At 46.9% G+C, this 21,044-nt stretch overlaps 1 protein-coding gene across 3 annotated transcripts; it reads right to left on the bottom strand.

The window, feature by feature from the left end:
- Window positions 1–2,999: 2,999 nt before the first annotated feature.
- On the bottom strand, window positions 3,000–20,670 carry ZNF354C (zinc finger protein 354C). Of its 3 annotated transcripts, none has more exons than XM_084762437.1 (5): window positions 20,489–20,670; window positions 19,369–19,453; window positions 11,521–11,665; window positions 10,878–10,970; window positions 3,000–7,790 (listed from the first exon to the last, which is right to left on the bottom strand). In XM_084762437.1, exons 2-5 carry the CDS (start codon window positions 19,399–19,401, stop codon window positions 6,364–6,366), a joined length of 1,698 nt encoding a protein of 565 aa, XP_084618563.1. In that variant the 5' UTR covers window positions 19,402–19,453; window positions 20,489–20,670; the 3' UTR covers window positions 3,000–6,363. The 3 variants fall into 3 exon arrangements, with proteins under 3 accessions (XP_084618563.1, XP_084618565.1, XP_084618564.1); XM_084762439.1 differs by having other exon boundaries at window positions 11,539–11,665; window positions 20,489–20,667; XM_084762438.1 differs by lacking the exon at window positions 20,489–20,670 and adding an exon at window positions 19,859–20,441.
- Between the last annotated feature and the right edge of the window lie 374 nt (window positions 20,671–21,044).

Below are 21,044 nucleotides of genomic sequence, written 5' to 3'. Positions count from 1 at the left end.
CACCATGTGGTTGCTGGGAATTGAACTCAGGACCCCTGGAAGAGCAGCCAGTGCTCTTAACCACTGAGCCATCTCTCCAGCCCTAACTACATAATTTTTAACACTTTTTTAAAAAGAGGGTTGGGGGCTGGAGAGATGGGTCAGAGGTTAAGAGCACTGCCTGCTCTTCCCAAAGGTCCTGAGTTCAATTCTCAGCAACCACATGGTGGTTCACAACCATCTATAATGAGATCTGGTGCCCTCTTCTAGCATGTAGGTGTCACATGCAAGCAAAACACTATATATTTAATTAATAAATAAATAAAATCTTTTTAAAAAATAAAAGAGGATTTGTTTATGTATGTGAATGCCACATGTGTGTGTGTCTTCTCAGAGAGATCAGAAGAAGGCATCAGATACTCTGAATCTAGAGATACAGGTGGTTCTGAGCCCCCTGGCCTGGATGCTGGGAACCAAACTCTGGTCCTCTGGAAGAGCATCAAGCAAGCACAATCTTAAGCCATCGAGCTGTCTCTCTAGCCCTTGCTTCGTGACTAACCCAGAGCTCACTATGTAGAATAGGCTGGTCTCAAACTGGACAGAAATCTAGCTGCCTTTTCCTCCCAAGAATCCTGCCCCTAGGGTTACAGGCTTGTGTTCCCACACCCAGATCAATCCAACATTCCGTCATCAATATCCTTATTGACATTCTTTTCTTGTCCTCCTTTAGGCCATGTGCTCCCCGTATTCCCACTGCCCATCTCTTCAGACACACCTGTGAGAGATTAGTTAGCCTCTAAGCTTGTCTTTGCAGGATTGCGTTGACTGGGTTAATCAAAGTGAGAAGACCTAGCCTACAAGCAGCAGCACATTCCCAGCGCGGCTCCTGAGCTGTGTGAAAAGGAGACTGTGAGCGGAGCACTGGCATCCATGGCTGTCCGTTTCCTGACCAGCTGCCTCAAGCCCCTGCCACCCTGACTTCCCAGCTGACAGGGACAGTACCCTCGAACTGTGAGCCAAAATAAACCCTTTCTCCATTAAGTTGTTATGGGAAGAGAAACTAAAGCAGAGGAAACAGAAAAAAAAATAATCTCCTGTACTGCTGGCAGGAAGGAGAAAGGTCAGCATTTTGAAATATGCCCCAGCTCGTCTCCAAGAGCAAGGTGCTCCTGGGAACTTTAAAACCAGGATGTGACCATCAGACAGTCCCTGCCCTTTCCAGTCTCTTGTCTGTGCCCATGCTATCCCGAACGTGTCCAGCCTTTTCTGATTTTGGAAGCCAAGCAGGGCCATGGGTGGTTCGTGCTTGGATGGGAGAGGAGGGGAAGAAAAGCTTCTGTAGTCAGAGGCCAGGACTCAACAACTAGAAATGGCTTTACGGAAAGACTATCAGAGTCCAAAGACAAAAGAGACGTGAGACCCCAAACAAGAGGAAGGCAGAGGGAGGGAGAGACAGCAACAGAGAATAAATGAATATATCTTCTTAAACGGACAATGAAATCTTTACCAGGACATCCTGGTAAACGTCCTCAAAACGTCAGCAAATAACAGATAGAAAGAATACAAATTCTTAGACCAAAAACTGAACTAAATTAGAAATCAGCTGAGAATGTCTTCAGATACTTTGAAGTTAAGCAATGTACTTCTAAATTTCTCTCAAGAGAAATCCAGGTGGGTTTGGTTGTTTGGTTTTTCTTCCTGAGGAGAGGAGGGGTGGGAGAGCGTGCATGCGTGCGTGCGTGCGTGCGTGCGTGCATGTGTACGCCTTTACATGGAGGCCAGAGGACAACCTCAGGTGTAAGTCCTCATCTCCCATCGTGTTTGCTGCTGCATAAGGAAGACTAGCTTAGAAACACCTGGGATTCTTCACAGAGGACCAAAGCCAGTGGCCCTTCAGGACTCCTCCAGGCCTTTGGTGTTAGACTGGTTTCTCAGTCTTGCTACTCCAATTCTATCATGTAAACCAGCCGAAAGTATGCCCTTTTTAAATAGACTCAATTCTGCTGGCTCTGTACCTCTAGAAAACCCTAATACAAACGGAGCACATAGTTAGGGTGAGTTCTATGTGTTTCTATGTGTGCGTGGATCATAGTGACCTAAAAATCTACAGACTACTTCTTGAGCTGCTGCTGCTGCTGCTGCCACCTCCCCCTCCCCCTTCCTCCTCCTCCTCCTCTGACACACCCTATCCTAAGAGGCTCTAGTGCCCCTGATCTTCTGATTATAAACTCAAGGCTTTAGGGTTTTTTTCCCCCTCTGCCTCATGCCACAGGAATACATCTTCCTCCAAGTAAAGAGAAACAGTAAAAATAAAGCGATGGAGCCCTTGCTGACCACTGTCGGCTCCTGGTTCCTCTGGCCAGAGAGACGATCAATGCTCGGAGATGTGACCCATCTGTCCAGCCACCACCACGCTCCACAGAAATGCCCAGAGTGCCAGATGGTTTGTTTCAAATGTTTTCTTCTTTAATCTGCTGTCATTATTTTTCTACTGCATTCGGTGGGGGAGGAGATAGGGCTCGCTTACTCCATTAGGAGAGCCAATTCCATCATTCTGCTGATTACAAACACACGCACGGAGGATGGTCTCTCAAACCAGTTTCCCTGAGAACAAAAAAGGGGAGATTCTGAACAGAAACCGCACACTCATCACTTTATACAATCATTTTTGCCTCAATTTTTTTTTATTAAATTTGAGCATACATACAGACAAGTTTGAAGGATGACCAATGAGAATCTCTCTATACACCACAACGATTCAATCATCACTAATCGATTCTACAGTTTCAATCTAAAATATCCTGCGGACATTATGACTTGTCAACGTAAAACTTTTGCATGCATATTATAGGAAAACACAAACTCAATATCTTACCTATTCTAAGAAAGCAAACAACAGTATCTAGTACCTATTCTCAGCTTTATATTTCCCTAAATACCCCCCAAGTGTCTTTTGCAGGTTCTTTTTCCTGACTATACTTCTCAATAAAGGATCACACTTTGCATGGGGCTATCTCTGGTGTCTTTTTTTTTTAAAGCCCACATTTTGTTCTCACATATTGGCTGTTTGAAAAGGATAAGCTTAATGATCATTTCCGATGTCTCAAACTCTAGATTTGTCTATTAGTGTTTAATCTAACTTGTTACTCTCAATTCTTGGCAAGTAGGAAGTCTAGATAAGAGATTTCCATAGACTTTCTCCAACTCTTTCTGGCAGTGTATCATGAGGAATAAAATGTGCTTCCACGGCCTCGGCAGAACCACAACGGCTGCTGCTCACGAGCCGTACTCTGCCTGCCAGATCTCAACAGGAAGCCGCTGCTGCTTTTGCAGTTCAGAGCTGCACTCTTCAGATTATGCAATGTTCCTTTTATTCTCGTGCAGTAGGCTTCACCGTCAGTCAGCTTTTTGCCAGATGTAATGAAAAGGACAGCTGCTAAATAGTTTTTATTGCTTCGTACATATTTTAAAGATGGCTTTCTTCAAATAATTTTACAAAAAGATTTTTCTCCATAACTTTTTGAAAATATTATATCCAATCCTGGCATAAGTATTTTTGATGTTTAAAGTGTCTTAAGTTTGGACAAAGGACACACCTTCATGTTAGTCAGTGCCTGTCCCCACCTATATTATATCAATAATCCTAAAATGATGCTTTATCGTAAGAATATACTCCCAGTGCACTTTGTCACGCCCTGCTCCAAACACGCCATTGGTCGTTTTTTCAAAGGAGTCCTGAATCCTTCTGGAGGCAAATGGCATTTGCAAGCCAAAAAATGGGCACCGAGTGGGCACCTCAGGCCACTAGGTACAGTGAGAAATTCTGAGGTTCATTTGAGCCCTATTTTTCTTGTAAATACACTTAAACACATAAAACCACTCTGGTGAGCCAAAGGAAGTCAGTTAAGAAACACAGTACACTGAATACCTGCTTAAGTCTAATTCTTTTCTGACAGAAGGGTTTAATGAATGCTCTTAGAGTAAATTTCTAAGACGGCAATCCAATGGGGTAAGTCAGAGAGTAAACAGAACTAGGATTAGGGGAGATATAAAATATTAAGGTGGTGAATAGGTTGCTTAATATAAAATACTCATCTATAACTTTATACTAAATCTTAAGGCTGGAGATATAGCTCAGTGGCAGAGCACCTCCTGAGCATTTACAAGGCCCTAGATTCAGTCGTCAGCACCTCAAAGGAAAAAAAAAGTACTAAAAGTTGTGTAATATTAAGGAAGGCAGCCTTAGCTGGGTGGTGGTAGTACACGCCTTTAATTCCAGCACTCAGGAGGCAGGGGGATCTCTGTGAGCTCGACACCAGCTTAGTCTATAGAGTGAGTTCCACGACAGCCAGGGCTACACAGAGAAACCCTGCCTTGAAAAAAACCAAAAGCCAAAAAAAAAAAAAAAAGAAAGAAAAGAAAAGGCAGCCTTATATGAAGACAGTACCAAAGCTGTATCTCCACTGGGGGCTCTGCTGGCCTTGAGAATTTGCTGTTATTGAAGCAGGTATAATCAGAGACAGAAGGGGGGGGGCATTTTTTCAACTCCACTGCAAAGCTAGGGGAAACTGTAGATAACTGATTACTAGTGATAATATCTGAAGGTTACAAAACAGTGTTCTTGAGCCTTGAAGATAGAAATGACCCTGTAACTATCACAGAGGATCAGAGATGGAGACCTTGTTTCTCGAAAGGTTATACATTAAAATCCCTCTGGTCCTAAAGTGCTAGCAGGTTCATAGCAAGAGCCTCTGTCAACATGAGCCTTCTAGAACACTACCGCTCTGTTGGGATGACAGTCTGCCCACCTCTGTCTGCTCACGGCAACTTCTACCATCCTGTAAGACTCTATTCAGCTACACAGAACCAGACCCCACTACAAATACGGGAGAGCAGAACAAAGTTTCCACTAAGGGGAAATTTTAACTTGAAAAAGTAAATTCTAAATTAGTAAACTGAGTCTTTTTAATCATTAAGGGCTATGGAGAAAAAATTTTTCCTAAACTCTTTGTGTATGTATGCATACACATTGGCATACACATACACACATGCACAGATGCGTACGTGCATGCAGCCATTTGCCTATGATGATGTTTTGGTCAAAGATAGACAACAAATGTCACAGTGGTCTCATTTGACTCTGACTGGTCTGGAAAACTCCCACTTGCCTAACGGCATCAGAGCTGTCATGGCTTTGTAATTATTATAACACCTTAGGCACAATGCACTGCTCACTTGTGCCAACAAACCTGCTGTGCTGGCAGCCATATGACATCATAGCACACACAATTATGTACAGTACGTGACACATGGTGATGAGCTACATTACTAACTTATTCAATGGCTATACTACACTTTTATCCTTAGAGTGTACACATTCTACTAATAAAATTTACACCAAGCATGATTAGTCTGTAATCCCAGTACATGGGAGGCTACTTCAGGAAGACTGCAAGCTTAAAGCTAGCCTGGGCTACATAATGAATTCAAGGCCATCCTAGGCTACATACTGAGACTCTAAAATAAACAAGCAAACCAATCAAAAATTACTATACAAAAGTATGTATATATGCATGCATAACAATTAGTGAGAAAATAGGCCATGAATTTGGAGGATAGTGGCGAGGAGTCTACAGGGGGATTTGGAGACAGAAAGGGAAGGGGAAATGGTGTAATTAAATTATAACCTCAATTTTTGTTTTTAAAAGTATGGTATGTTGATCACCTGAAGAGATCACACTGATTGGCTGACCCAGACCATCTAGGTTTGCGCAAGTGCAATGATGTTCTTATAAACATGGAAGTGTCTAATGAAGGATTTTCTAACTGTATCCCCACTGTTAAGTGACATGACCATATACGTAAGTCATATGTGTGTATATATAATACATATGCATACATACACGCAGAAAAGTTGTATGGGGCAATTCATAAAGAGCTTTAGTGTTGATATACAGTAAGTTAAAGTATTTTTTTCCTCTGTAGTAGCTCTTTATGAAAGGCATCCTCCCTGTAACAGCTCACCATTATAGGGACTGAGGCCCCACACTTGGTCACATTATTAACTACATCAGAGACTATCTTGAAAAGAAAAGTCATACAGAGACGCTCTTAGAGATAACTATCTCATGAAACAATGCTTATACGCAACAGTTACTCATGTGTTTTGTTTTTTAAACGAGGCCTTTCATACTTTTTCTACAAATTAAAAAAAAAATGGCAGTTTTAAAAACTTTTTTGTACTAGTTCCTAAGTGGTTGATGTCAGCAGTCTTGGTGCCTTCACTGTCCAGCTGCCCATGACCTAGGGAGAACTGTTTCCTGTGAAGACAAAGGCTATTTTGATTCCCACTGTAGTCCCTTCTCCCCTGGTTGCTGTACTGGATTAGAGGGATGAATTCAAGTCCTCAGGCTCATCTTCCTTTAGAAAGCTCTGATAGGGGGCGAGGGAGGAGCCGTAGATGAAAGGTGCCCCGTACTCTCTCCACTTGTAGAGCCTCTCCTTCAGGTGGACCTTCTTGTGTCTACAAAGGTTTGACCTATAGCTGTAGGCCTTGCCACACTCCATACACTTGTAGAGCTTCTCCCCGGTGTGGATCCGCTCGTGTTCGGTTAGGAATGAGTACTGGCTGAAGGCCTTGCCACACTGGTTGCACTGATAGGGCTTCTCTCCAGTGTGGATCCTCTGATGCCGATAAAGGTTTGATTTACAGCCAAAGGCTTTCCCACATTCTTGACACGTGTAAAGCTTCTCCCCGGTGTGAATCTTCCGATGTTCGTTGAAGGACGAATACTGGTTGAAGGTCTTCCCACATTCGCTGCATTGATAGGGTTTCTGTCCTGTATGAATTCTCTGGTGTTCAATAAGGGTGGAGACACGTGTAAAGGTTCTGCCACACTGCAGGCATTGGCAGAGCTGTTCCCCAGTGTGGAGTCTCTGATGCTCAGCTAGGGATGGAAACTGGCTGTAGCCTTTCCCACACTCTGCACATTTGTAGGGTTTCTCACCGGTGTGGATTCGCTGATGTCTGTGGAGCTTTGCTCTGCAGTTAAAGGCCTTGTCACACTCAGCACACTTATACAGCTTCTCCCCAGTGTGAATCCTCTGGTGCACAGTGAGGGTTGAACACTGGCTGAAGGCCTTCCCACATTCTCGGCAGCGGTAAGGCTTCTCGCCAGTGTGCACCCTCAGGTGTTTGATGAGTGTGGAACTGCTGCCGAACGCCTTCTCGCACTCACTACATTTGTACGGCTTCTCTCCAGTGTGGGTTCTCTGGTGAGCCAGGACGGAAGACCTATGGCTGAAGCTTTTCCCACACTCACTGCACTTGTAAGGCTTCTCCCCAGTGTGAATCCGCTGGTGCTCAAGAAGATGAAGACTTTGGGTAAAACGCTTCCCACACTCCCCACAGACATAGGGTTTCTGTCCCGGGTAAATCTGGAAGCTTCTCATTAAATCAAAGTCCCGAGGTGACTCTTTCTCTGGGGTGTGATACAAACCAGGCACCCTTTCCATGGGCTCATTCTCCTGTGAGACAAGCCCTTTATCTATAACCAAGGGCTTTCCCAGGTCGGGGCCTGTGGGGTCTCCATCTTCACTGGTGGTCTCCTTGGGTGAAGCTGCCCGCTGCTCATGAACTTTCTTTTCTGGCTCCTGTGTTACTAGGCTCTCAGGTTTCACAACCTCTCCAAAGTTGGTTTTCCAGTGAGCACACTCAATGGAGCCACTGTCCATTATCCCAAGAGATGTTTCTTCAACAAAAATGTCTTGTTTGAGAGGCAACGCTTCAATCTCTGGCCAAATCTGGAAATCTGAAAAGAATTGGAAAAATTAATTCTTCCTCTGCTGGAAGAGAGACCCGATTCACCAGAAGGCCAGAGAGACTGGCAGCAACACTTGCAAAAGAGGCTTGGTGCAGCCTGATCCCAGCATGCCGGGCTCTGGACAGAAGGCAGCGCTGTAAGAGGTAAACAGGCTAAGGAGTAGAGCAGGAGAATAAACCAGACAAAATATTGCTGAGGATGAAGAGACTGCACTTCTAGAGGAAATAAATTCAGACAGTGGAGGACAGACTGACGGCCATGGCACAATGGGAAGTGAGAGGAGGAAGCTCAGCACCATGGGGTCGCCAGGCTCTCACTCCTCCTCCCCTGCACACACACAGGACCCTCAGGCTCTCACTCCTCCTCTGCACACACACAGGGCCCTCAGGCTCTCACTCCTCCCCTGCACACACACAGGACCCTCAGGCTCTCACTCCCCCCCTGCACACACACAGGACCCTCAGGCTCTCACTCCTCCTCTGCACACACACAGGACCCTCAGGCTCTCACTCCTCCCCTGCACACACAGGACCCTCAGGCTCTCACTCCTCCTCTGCACACACACAGGACCCTCAGGCTCTCACTCCTCCCCTGCACACACACAGGACCCTCAGGCTCTCACTCCTCCTCTGCACACACACAGGACCCTCAGGCTCTCACTCCTCCTCTGCACACACACAGGACCCTCAGGCTCTCACTCCTCCTCTGCACACACAGGACCCTCAGGCTCTCACTCCTCCCCTGCACACACACAGGACCCTCAGGCTCTCACTCCTCCTCTGCACACACACAGGACCCTCAGGCTCTCACTCCTCCTCTGCACACACAGGGCCCTCAGGCTCTCACTCCTCCCCTGCACACACAGGGCCCTCAGGCTCTCACTCCTCCTCTGCACACACACAGGGCCCTCAGGCTCTCACTCCTCCTCTGCACACACACAGGACCCTCAGGCTCTCACTCCTCCTCTGCACACACAGGGCCCTCAGGCTCTCACTCCTCCCCTGCACACACAGGGCCCTCAGGCTCTCACTCCTCCTCTGCACACACAGGACCCTCAGGCTCTCACTCCTCCTCTGCACACACAGGGCCCTCAGGCTCTCACTCCTCCTCTGCACACACACAGGACCCTCAGGCTCTCACTCCTCCCCTGCACACACAGGACCCTCAGGCTCTCACTCCTCCTCTGCACACACACAGGGCCCTCAGGCTCTCACTCCTCCTCTGCACACACAGGGCCCTCAGGCTCTCACTCCTCCCCTGCACACACAGGGCCCTCAGGCTCTCACTCCTCCTCTGCACACACAGGACCCTCAGGCTCTCACTCCTCCTCTGCACACACACAGGACCCTCAGGCTCTCACTCCTCCTCTGCACACACAGGGCCCTCAGGCTCTCACTCCTCCTCTGCACACACACAGGGCCCTCAGGCTCTCACTCCTCCCCTGCACACACAGGACCCTCAGGCTCTCACTCCTCCTCTGCACACACACAGGACCCTCAGGCTCTCACTCCTCCCCTGCACACACAGGACCCTCAGGCTCTCACTCCTCCTCTGCACACACACAGGACCCTCAGGCTCTCACTCCTCCCTTGCACACACACAGGACCCTCAGGCTCTCACTCCTCCCCTGCACACACAGGACCCTCAGGCTCTCACTCCTCCCCTGCACACACACAGGACCCTCAGGCTCTCACTCCTCCTCTGCACACACACAGGACCCTCAGGCTCTCACTCCTCCTCTGCACACACAGGCAGTGAGCAGGGGGCCCCTTGCCTCTCTTCTCCTCGCAGTCACTTTCATTTTATTTTACCCCAATGCTTCCTCTGAACCACAGTCAATAATTTAAAAATATTTTGATTGTTTTTCTTAAAATTATGGCTTTACATTCAACTGTAATTTCATCATAGCCTGTGAAGAGGGGAAAAGATGACAAAAAATTACAACAGCCCCAAAATGTTGTCTGACCTAAGTTCAAGACACTGATCACAATGAAAATTACAGAACAAGTCAGCCATGTGCACCAATGCATACTATACCTCAGACTGAAAGACTAGCATGCCTCCTTGCTGTCTCTCATCACTTCGCACTTTTCTGTTAGGCCAAAAGAGAAATGCTATATTCATTTCTTCTATAAGCTGGAACCAGAAGACTGTATTCTCTTACTAGGACTCTTATGAAAATAATGAAAATCTCTAAGTTTTGTGAAGTCAATTTATCCTGAAGGTCTGAGTAGACCCAATCCCAAGTTTAGCTCTGACTCCAGTGAGAAGATTTAGTTTAAGGTCATGTTAATAAACTAGAGGATGGAGCCAGAGAGAGAAGACACTGTGAGTTTCTGTACATGGCGGCAGAATTTAGGACTCCCCCAGGACTGTCCACAAACTTTTCTCTCCTGTAAAAGATTAATGTTCTACTGAGAAGCATTGGCTTACATAAGGCTTCAGTCTAGCACTGCGTGAGTGCCTGGCTCTGCTCCTGTCCGTTCTAAAGAACAGATGTTCCTCACTTGTTATTATTTTCTGATGTTTACTGGACTCTGATGCCCTCTCTTTATTTCTCTGGGACTGCTTGCTTTTTCAGTCTTAGGTAATTTTTCTTGAAAGTTAAAATAAATAAATGTGTGCTATAAAACAAACAAACAAACAAACAAACAAACTCTAGCTAGGGCTGGAGACATGGCTCAGCAGTTAAGAGCACTGTCTGCTCCTCCAGAGGTCCTGAGTTCAATTCCCAGCAAAAACATGGTGGCTCACGGCCATCTATAATGTAATCTGATGCCCTCTTCTTGCGTCCGGGTGTATATGCAGGCAGAGCACTGTATACATAATAATAAATACATTAAAAAGAAAGTCTAGCTGAAATTCAGCTGCCTTTACTCAATTCATAACTGAGACTGGCTCAGCACTACATCGTTGTATTTAGATGGCTGCGTGTCAATGAGCTCTCCATTTAAACACAATAGGCCGTAAACATCTCAACAGGGCTCATTACTTGCAAAGATGTCACCGTGCCCTGGCCTTTCATGACATACTCAGGTAGGCTCCTGTGTCTCCCTTTCCCCCTGGCTCACTCACCTAGGCACGTGTCTTCAGGGTCTTCTCTTTTCATGCAGGGATCCTGTCCTTTCTGCAGCTTGCCAATCACCGGAGGTACTGCAGCCTGAAACCCTGCTCACGAGAAAGGGGACGGAGTTGGGCTACATAGCCTGAAGTGCAATCCTAGAGCCACTTCGTGCCCCACTCGCCTGACCTCAAAAACAGAGACGTTCAGTCTTACAAGGAGGGACACAAGTTTAATCACCTCCCAAGAGCACTGGAGATAGAGGGCACTGGGCAAGAAGCAAGGTCCAATTCAAAATTAATGCATGGCCCTGGAAATGAACAACTCGGACAGGGCACTCCTGCCCAGTTTTCAACATCTAAATGTCTTACGTAAATTTCAGATTCTAAACTGGGACTCAGCCACTGGCCTGTGGCGGAAGTAACTGGGAGCAGGTGCAAAGAAGGGCAAAGAAAGAAGGAAGAAAGAAAGGAACACAAAAAGTGTCAGGAAAAACATACTGTCAACTCCACAGAGAGCTGACTCTCCCCTGCAGCATAATGGGGTAGAAAACAGTGGACTCTGAACCCAAACAAGCAGCTCCAAGCTGCGCTTCCACACAGTGTGCCTGAGAGGCCAGGCAGGGCAGGGTCCCGTGCGTCCACGCGGAGCCCTCACCCCAGGGAGTCTCCTCACCCAGCGAGGCCAGGTTGCTGTAGTTCTCCAGCATCACCTCGCGGTACAGGCTTCTCTGGGCAGCGTCCAGGTGCAACCACTCGTCCTGGCTGAAGGACACAGCCACATCCCTGAACGTCACGGGCTCCTGAAACAGCAAACCCATTCCTGCTCAGCCCAGACCATCATCTTCATCACCTGGATGAAGATGACAGTAGGTGCACACCAAGGAGTTCTGAAATTCTCAAAATACAGAGTATTTTGAATTATCTAGTTACAAAATTTTATGGAAACAGTTATTAGCTACTTAATGAAACAAATATTTATGGAGAACTCACTGGAATCAAAGATATATGACACCAGCTGTGGGGACGGGGGATCGGAGGGGCAGAGTCCCTGACAGTAGAGCACTAAAATCCAAACCTAGAATTTTAAAGTGTTTGTAAGCAAGCATAGCCTTCTCTCACTCAAAATCTAAATAAAAGAAAGAAAAACTATAAATCAAAACACACGGAGAGCAGTGCAGGAAAGCTGAGGAAAATACCAACCAAACAGGAAGAAATCGCTGGACATAAAATAATAATTTAAAATAAGTGTTTAGTAAGTATGTTGGGGATGGTGGTAGGAACTTTGCATGTACTATCTCCTTTAAATCTTATGACAACCCTCTAAAGAGCAGTCTATAAAACCACTTTACAAATGGAAAAACAGGTCTAGAAAGGTTAAATAACCAAGGTCTGCATGTTGACCCAGCAGGTAAAGGCACGTGCTGCCAAGCCTTCCAACCCGAGTTTGATCCTGAGCACCTGCATGGTACAAGGGAACCAACTTCTATGAGCCGCCCTCTGATCTCCACACTTGCGCACACACAGACACAGACACAGACACACACACACACACACACACACACACACACACACACTCTCTCTCTCTCTCTCTTTCTCTCTCTCTCTCTCTCTCTCTCTCTCTCTCTCTCTCTCTCTCTCTCAACCAATAAATAAATAGGTTAAGTAGGCTTCCCAAGAGAATACTGGGGGAAAAAGTGGTAACACTGGGGTTTGAGTTTAGGTAAAAAGACCTCTAAGCTACCATCAGATGGGTTTCTACTCAATATGAAAATCAAAAGAAACAGCATTTATGAAACTATATAGGTACAAGAGAATCAGTAAGAAGGCAGCTGGTGGTGGTCCACGCCTGTAATCCCAGCACTCAGGGAGGCAGAAGCAGATGGAGCTCTGTGAGCTTGAGACCTATAGAGCAAGTCCCAGAACAGCCAAGGCTACACAGAAAAACCATGTTTCAAAAAACAAACAAACAGCAAAACCCAAAAAGCAGGGCCTGGAGAGATGGCTCAGGGATTAAGAACATGGAGGACAAGCCGGGCGTGGTGGCACACGCCTTTAATCCCAGCACTCGGGAGGCAGAGGCAGGTGGATCACTGTGAGTTCGAGGCCAGCCTGGTCTACAAAGCGAGTCCAGGACAGCCAAGGCTACACAGAGAAACCCTGTCTCAAAAAACCAAAAAAAAAAAAAAAAAAAAAAAAAAAAAAGAACATGGAGGACCCAGGTTCAATTCCTAGCAGCACCCACATGGGAGCTCACAACTGTCTGTAACTCTAAGATCTGACACCCTCACCCAGACAAACATGCAGGCAAAACATCAATGCATATTTTAAAAAAAAGTAATTTCTTCCAAAAGAAACTTAATCCAAATATGAGACAACACAAGCCAGGAGGAGAGAGTAAGCCTTGGGGCAATGCTATGGGTGAGTATTTTACTGAGAATCCATCAACATGGGAAGGTTAAGTCACTTTTGCCACCACTAGAAATAATCTCACCCACCACGAGGTGGGGACATTCCCTCTGGGTGTTGACTGCAATGTTACTTCTAGTGAATGGTTCCTAGCAAGCTGGTTACAGGACCTGCGGATGTGACATGCATGACAAAAGGGAGAGCAGTGATGACAATGGTGCTTATATGAAAGACTCAGATGTAACTGCCAGGCAGCGAAAAGGACAAGCAAACACATGTCCCTCCCAGGATGAGAGCCAGCCCTGGAAGCCGCTTGACGTCAACCAGTGTAAGCCTCTGACTTCCAGAACTGTGAGACAATCAGTCTGTGCTGTACTAAACACTGAATCGGTGGCAAGTTGTCCAACAGGGGGAAAATTAAGATAGAAGTGAAAAATCCAAGGGTAACCTACAGGTCTGTAAGACAACAAATATGCACGACACATGAAATGCATACAGCCCTTAAACAGAATGGGGTGAATTCGTAACCCTGGCACCAGAACTTTAGCTTAAAATACTACTGATTTGTATGAAAGGCAAGCGGTAAAACAATCATTTGAAAAGTTTTATACACCTACGAACACATGCAAGGTGCACATGAAACATGCAGGAAACTTTACCTAGTTATTCTTTTATGTTTGTAGACAGGGGCAGAGAAGCAATCTTTCATTAATTTCTTAACACTCTCAGTTTTCTCTGTTTGCTCCTTTGGTTTGCATTTGTTTCCAGTGCTAGAGATGAAACCCTGGGCTTCACTGATGTTAAGCACACGCTTTACCACTAACTACACACTCAGCCTCTGAACTATTTCAGGTCACAAGTTAGGGCTAAAGAGAGCTCAGTGGCGGAGCAGTGCCTGGTATACATGAGGCCTTGGTTCAGTCGACTTTGCTATCATGCCTTGCTATGACATGGATGGGAGACGTCCCTCACAAGCTCATGTGTCTGAACACTCATTTGGTCCCCAGCCTGGGGCACTGCTTTGGGAGATTATAGAATTTGGAGCTGTGGTCTAGGCAGCGCAAGTGTCACTGGAGTGGGCCCTGGGGGTAGCGCCAGTTCTGATTCCAGTCAGGACTTTCTGCTCCTTGACCCATCCATGTGTGAACAAGCTGTCCTAGACCAATCTACTCTACTGTTCCTTTTCCTGCCATGTTGGCCTGTAGTCCCTAAAACCATGAACCAATAAAGAAATTCATCCTCCTTTAAGTTGCTTCTGTCAGATATCTTGTCCTAGCAACAAGAAAATACACACGTCTTCGTACTGTCAGCGGTTCCTCTGAAAATACAGCGTACGTTCTTATCTCTCCTCTACAATAAACACTTTCACAGAATACCAGAAACTTGCAGTATATAGAACATCACCATCTCTTCTTTGTGCTATGGCTGCTGGACTTTCCTATTTTATGAGACTGTACCAAGCATACACCTTTGGCTTTAAGTCAGTCCAGCAGGACTGAGCGGGGAGGCTAAGATTCCACTGTGCTCCTCCTGAACGGTACACACAGATCTTACTGCAGCATCCCTGGTTCTGTGTAAAGTAATTGGTTTGGGGAGCCCTCGAAAAATGAACTGTACTTACCCAGATGCCTTTCTAACGCTCCAAGCTGAACTCCCAGCCAGCACAACTTCCTTTGAGCCACCAGAACTTTCCTGAGCCTTTCTTGTTCTGCTGGCAACAAACAAGCTGCGTTTCCCTCTGTCTGCGAATGTCTGTGTCTGCCTTCATCCTTGAAGACTGTCTTCACTGCTACAGACTGGTGACAGTTTCTTTCCACATATGAAATGTCATTTGGCTTTTTCTGAACACTGTTGTTTCTGATGAAAAGCCAATGGGCATCATTTCTCTCTGTGTAATATTTTTTGGTTTGCTTTAAAATTTTTGTTTTTTGTAATTTGTCTAGGATTTTTCAGCTCAATATGATAGCAGCTATGAGTTGCCATTACATAGATCATGGCTACTCTAAGTCAGATGTGCTGTGTACATAAATGTTTAACAGGTTAATTTGTACATACATACATGTAAACAAATACACAAATGCATATGCACGATACACATACATGTAAACATAAAAATATGTACATGTACACACACAATACTCAGTATCTTGATAATTTTATATTGATCACATATAAAATGATATTTGGATATAATATATTAAATAAAACATTAAAGTTCTTGTTACTGTGTACTTAATACAGTTACTAGAAAGCCTTAGACACATGGACTGTATGCATAGGTCAGACTCCTTTCACACACTACTGCCAGTGTCAGGTGACTCTTATGCAAACTTCCTTCTCACAAAACTCTGCCTCACAACTGTATAATACATTTCAGCCCTCAGATTCTGTAAGTTATGCAACCACATTTCTTGTGGATGAATATTTATGTACCTATTTTTCACATCTATATGCATATGCATGCATTTCTATTTGCACACATGTGTGGAGGCCAGAGACAGATCTACCCTATCTTTTGAGGAGACCCGCTCACTGCATCTGGAGCTCAGTGACTCAGCAAGGTCAGCTGGTCAGTGAGACAAAGGGTCCTGTCGTCTCTGCCTCTCCAGCATCCTAGATGTCCAGTGTCTTACGGTGCTGCTGAGGATCTAAACTCAGGTCCTCAGGCCTATGTGGCAAGCACTGAGCCATCTCGCCAGACACTGCAGGTAAGGATGCTCTTTTTTTTTTTTCACAAACAGTACATAATGATCATTCTCCTAGCACTCTCTGGATAGGGGCACACTTATATTTGTAAGCTAGAACAGTAGTTCTCAACCTGTGGGTCAAAACCGCTTTGGGGGTCACACATCAGACATCCTGCATATCAGATGTTTACATTACAATTCATAACAACAGCAAAATTACAGTTATGATGGAGCGATGAAATAACTTTATGGCTGGGGTCACCACAGCATGAGGAGCTGTATTAAAGGGTCCCAGCATGAGGAAGGGTGAGAACCACTGGGCTAGACTGGACTGTTTGGTTGAAGGTGCCATGCATTGTTGATTGGCAGAATCACCAGACTGTCCTTTTTTAAAATGGTAGTCCTACCTCTCACCTCATATAGTCTGTGTGTAATGTGATACTAGTATTTCCTCACCAAGAAGAGCTCCTTCCCTTAGCCCTATGAAGTGGCGTCGTAGTTCCTTTCCTATGCTGTGATAAGACACTGTGACCAAGGCGACTTATAGAGGAGTTTGTCAGTTCAGAGGGTGAGGCCAAGACTGTCACAGCGGGAAACATGGCAGCAGCCACGGCACTGGCACAGTAGCTGAGAGCTTACGTCCACAAGCACGGGCAGACAGGAAGTTAACTGAACTTCAAAGCCCGCCTCCAGGGACACACCTCCTCCAGCAAAGCCCTCGCCTCCTAATCCTTCCCAAGGAGTTTCACCAACTGGGGGCCAAGCAGCCAAATCTATGAGCCTAGGAAGCCATTCTCACTCAGACCACCAGGGGCAGCTGGCAAGTGCAGGAGCCAGTGCAATGTCGGGGAGCTGTGCTTAGTTCCCAGCTGGTGGACTGGTTAGGAAGGATTAGGAGGTGTGGAGCCCCACAGTAGGCCAGGCTCTCTCTGTCTCCATCTTGTGGATCTGCGGTAAGCTCCCAGCTACTGCTCCAGCGCCACGCCTGCCTGGCTGGTTGCCGTTGGTCATGCTCCTCAGCATGATGGCATGGACAAGTCCATCGAAACTGGCTCTGAGGTGCTGCTGCATGACTTTTCCAGAGGAGTCCTACAGAAACATCTGTTCATTCTAGATAGAGAGGGCGCCGACAGGCAGGAACCAGTTCTGTGCATGTCCAGCTTGTAAACCTGTGCATTTAGTGTCTTATGGTAACTCCAGGAAACTGTGGACACTTTAATCACCAAATGTCCCAGCCCAGCATGAGCAAATCTGGAAAAGTCCCCAACCAGTCAATCTTCACCTCTTACAGATGTTAACATCCCCAGCTGCCCATGCCCAACTAGGACCTCAGGGGGAGGGCCTTGTAACTCTCTTCTCCACAGCATCCTCGTTAGCACAGACCTGGTTTTCTGTTGCACTGTCCTCCTTAGCTCACTGCTGCCACCACAGCTTTACCCTGTGTCTCATGATGGCGTCGGAAGGAAAGAGCTACACTACAATTACAGACTCATCCATAACTTCCCTTGCCTCAAACGAATGCTGACTGGCGACATCGGGGTGAGAAAGCTCACATACAAGAGACAGCAACCCTGCCCCCCCACACCTTCTCACCCCACACCCCCACCCCACACTGCTGCGCCTCTGGACAGAGGGTAGCCCAGGCCAAAGCTGGGACTGCTGTGCACTGTACTCTACTGGTGGCTGTCACTACTGACCTTATGGGAGAAGCAGGCTGAGCCATGGCAGGGTTACAGGGAGTAACAGCATTTGAGGCCACTGATGCTGAACCACCCTCCTCCGCTAGCTTTGGACCCCACCTCCCATTTCTCTGGTAACACCACAAAGGCAAACTTCAGCTCTGTCACTCCTCAGGACTTAAAGGACACGATGAGAAAGAGACGTACTCTTGCCTTACTAAGACTCACTAAGAGACGAGGTCCTTCCTCTGAGTCCTGGATGGAGACCTGAATGTCTAGGGTAACCTCAACTTTGCGTACTACTGTGTCCTCCCTTTAAAAGTTAACCCAGGGGCTGGGGCTGGATCAGTGGTTAAGAGCATTGGCTGCTCTTCCACAGGACCCAGTTTCAATTCCCAGCACCTACACAGTGTCTCACAACCATCGGTAACTCCAGTCTGGGAGATCTGACACCCTCTTCTGGCCTCTGTGGGCACCTGGCACACATGGTACACAGACACACATGCAGGCAAAGCATTCATACATATAAGTAAAAATAATTTTTCAAAAAAATTTCAAGAGTTAATCAAGCTAGGCCTGCCAAATCACCTGGCCAGGAGTTTGCCTCGTTCCACTTTCTCCACAGCCAAAATCTGATTCACCTGAAGCCACCTAAGGACGAGGAGGACTAATTATCTCTTAATGAAATAATGTAGTCAGCCTTCCCAGAAGCCTTTGTAGGCTTCCATCACGTAGCACTATGGAGCTTGCTCAATTCTCAGAGTTACTCTTTATTCTTTTCTCTTTCTTCCTTCCTTCCTTCTTTCCTTTTCTTTTTCGCCAAAATCCCAAGCATGTTTTCCTTGGCACTCTGGAGCTTCCCATCCATTCTCTGCATTTCCCTCCCCCTCCACACAACTGTTTGCCTCCCACACAGCTTGCTGGCCTCCACTGCTGAGCCTGCCTTTTTCTTGGACCCTAACTCAAAAACGCAGGGCTTTCTTCTCCTTTTCCACCTCACGCCTCCTGGCAGCTGCCAAGGTTTACTGCTTGTCTGCCCTGTTATTTTTCTCAAGTTCTAATAACATTTTCTTCAAGCTTCCTTCTGAGTACATCTCTAAATTCTCTTACTCATGAAATTAAGAACCCAGAAGAGCGGCCGGGCGTGGTGGTGCACACCTTCAATCCCAGCACTCGGGAGGCAGAGGCAGGCGCATCACTGTGAGTTCGAGGCCAGCCTGGTCTGCAAAGCGAGTCAAGGGCAGGCGAAGCTACACAGAGAGACCCGGTCTCGAAAAACAAAAAACAAACAAACAAAAAAGAACCCAGAAGAGAGGACCAAACCTCCCTGGCCACAGAAGCCACAGAAAGTATCTTAAATCACAACAAGCAACCCTCATACCACTCCCTTTGGCTAACAAAACGGGGTCGACATTCCATCTGAAGGATTCCCATTTTTTTTTTTTTTTTTTTTTTTTTAAAGAAAAGCATCTAGGAGGTTTTATAAGATGGTGGTTATAGGCTGTCATCTGTCCTGGACCTGGCAGATGTCTTTGTCACTAGGTCCTTTGATAAGTAGGGTGGGAGGCTTTTGTCCCTCTTCCTTGAAGGTCAGCTTCAAACTGGACTTTGTATACCTCTGTTAAATGCTAACTTTGCAAGTGAGAAAAGTGACAGAAGCAAGGACTGGAAAGACATCCACGTCTCCCTCCGAGTCTGAAAGCAACTGACGCAAAAACAAGCTTCACTTACTGTCCCCCGAGCAGCCAGCAAATCCACAGCCATTTCCCTTCTTGGTTTTCCTGCCAAAGGAGAGCTGAGTGCTGACAAAGTGTGCCTGGAAAGAAAAAAAGGGTGTAGTGAGGATTTCTGGTGCCAAGGGAAGGCTTAGAGCCAGGAAGTCAAAGCCACCCATAGTGGGGGGTCTGGAAAGGTGGATCCATGGTTAAAAGCACTTCCTCCTTTTAACTCCAATTTCAGGGGATCCAACATCCTCACTGGCCTTCTCAGGCGCTGTGCTCATGGGCACATACACACATACAAACACAAACATATGCATATAAAAATAAATTAAAATTTAAAGCCCACCCATAATGGCCATAAGATCCCAAGAAAGCCATCCTCTGTAAACAACGCAAACCAAACGATAAAAATGCTGACCAAGCCAGCCTGTCAAACCTCTAGCCCTTCTGTGAATTAACGCACTTATAATTCTTACACTGGTCCCTCCACATCCACTTACAGGCCTGATAGCGTCTTGTACAAAAACTGTGGCACTGTCAGAAGGATGGATATGCCTGATTTAAAGTACAAAGGATGATGTGTCCAAGTTCTCTGCAAACGCTGGGCCAGTCTACATAAAGAGCTTGAGTTTTGGCTGTTTGAGAATTCCTGGAACCAGACCTCTATGCAGCAGAGGTGGGGCTGTGCTGTCGACGTGGCTAAGGTGGATAGCCAAGGGGGGTTCACAGTCTGCCCAAAGTGACAAGACACAGCAAGCTGCGCAGATGGGAAAGGGATTCGGCTTCCAGTCCAAGGCTCCGGTCGAACTCAGCGAATACTCGGGCCACACGGTGCCTTGGTTTCTTCATCTGCACTGTTGGCACAATGAAAGGCCAAGGGCCGGGGAACTTGGTATTAGATGCGCTAATTCATTAAGTTAGACTAGATTGCTAGGTATCAGCTGTTGTTTTTAAGATCTGTATTGCTAAGATGCCAAGGAAGATGCGCAGGCCTCCGGCCCTGCAGTCTGGGCCCGGCCGTGTTCGGTGGCGGGCCGAGCTAGCCCGAGGGTCCCCGAGCCAGGCCGCGCAAGGCCCTCCGCGAAGCCCACCGCCCGCTACGGCCCACCCGCCCCCTCCGCCCCACTCACGGACGCCGGCGCTAGCTCCCGCCGCCCTCAACACGAGCGGTCTCGAGGATATCGGCCCTAGATGCGCCCTTCTGGCACAGTCAGGATCACCACGGCCAGGAAGCCCCCCCTCTTAAACGCCACGAGCAGCCCCGCCACCGGGAGAAGCGCCAGAGAACTACCATTCCCGGCATGCCTAGGGTTCTCTCTGACTACACTTCCCAGAAAGCACCGGGACCAGGCGACCTACAAAGCTGAGGGGGCTGTAACGGTATCTTTGGTACAGTCTGGTTACTGTAGAAGCTGTAGCCTAAGGCTTTGTGAGTGCACTGCAAACCTGGCGGGGCTCTCTCAGGCAGCCCTCAGACTTGTATGCTAGGCTGGCTACGTGACGTGACCGGAATTTAGAGTCTAGGAGCAGGGACCCTTCCCACCCCACCCCCACCCCCGACAAGTACCAGGCTAGCCTGACTGACTACATTTGGGGTTTCAGAACAGCCAGGGCTGCATAGCTAGACTTATGTCAAGAAACAAAATACTCTAGGAAAATCTGTGTAGCTCACACCACTAATGATAG

The sequence above is a fragment of the Acomys minous genome (assembly GCF_964271855.1).
Source record: "Acomys minous genome assembly, chromosome: 16".
NCBI lineage: Eukaryota > Metazoa > Chordata > Mammalia > Rodentia > Muridae > Acomys > Acomys minous.
This window is presented reverse-complemented; position numbering and strand designations above follow the sequence as displayed.

Coding starts and splice junctions, on each gene's coding strand:
- ZNF354C (XM_084762437.1), bottom strand. CDS start 19,401: ATGGCTGTGGATTTGCTGGCTGCTCGGGGGACA. Junction 10,971..11,520: donor GGGTGAGGAGACTCCCTGGG/GTGAGGGCTCCG, acceptor TCTCGTGAGCAG/GGTTTCAGGCTGCAGTACCT. Junction 7,791..10,877: donor CCCTGAAGACACGTGCCTAG/GTGAGTGAGCCA, acceptor AATTCTTTTCAG/ATTTCCAGATTTGGCCAGAG.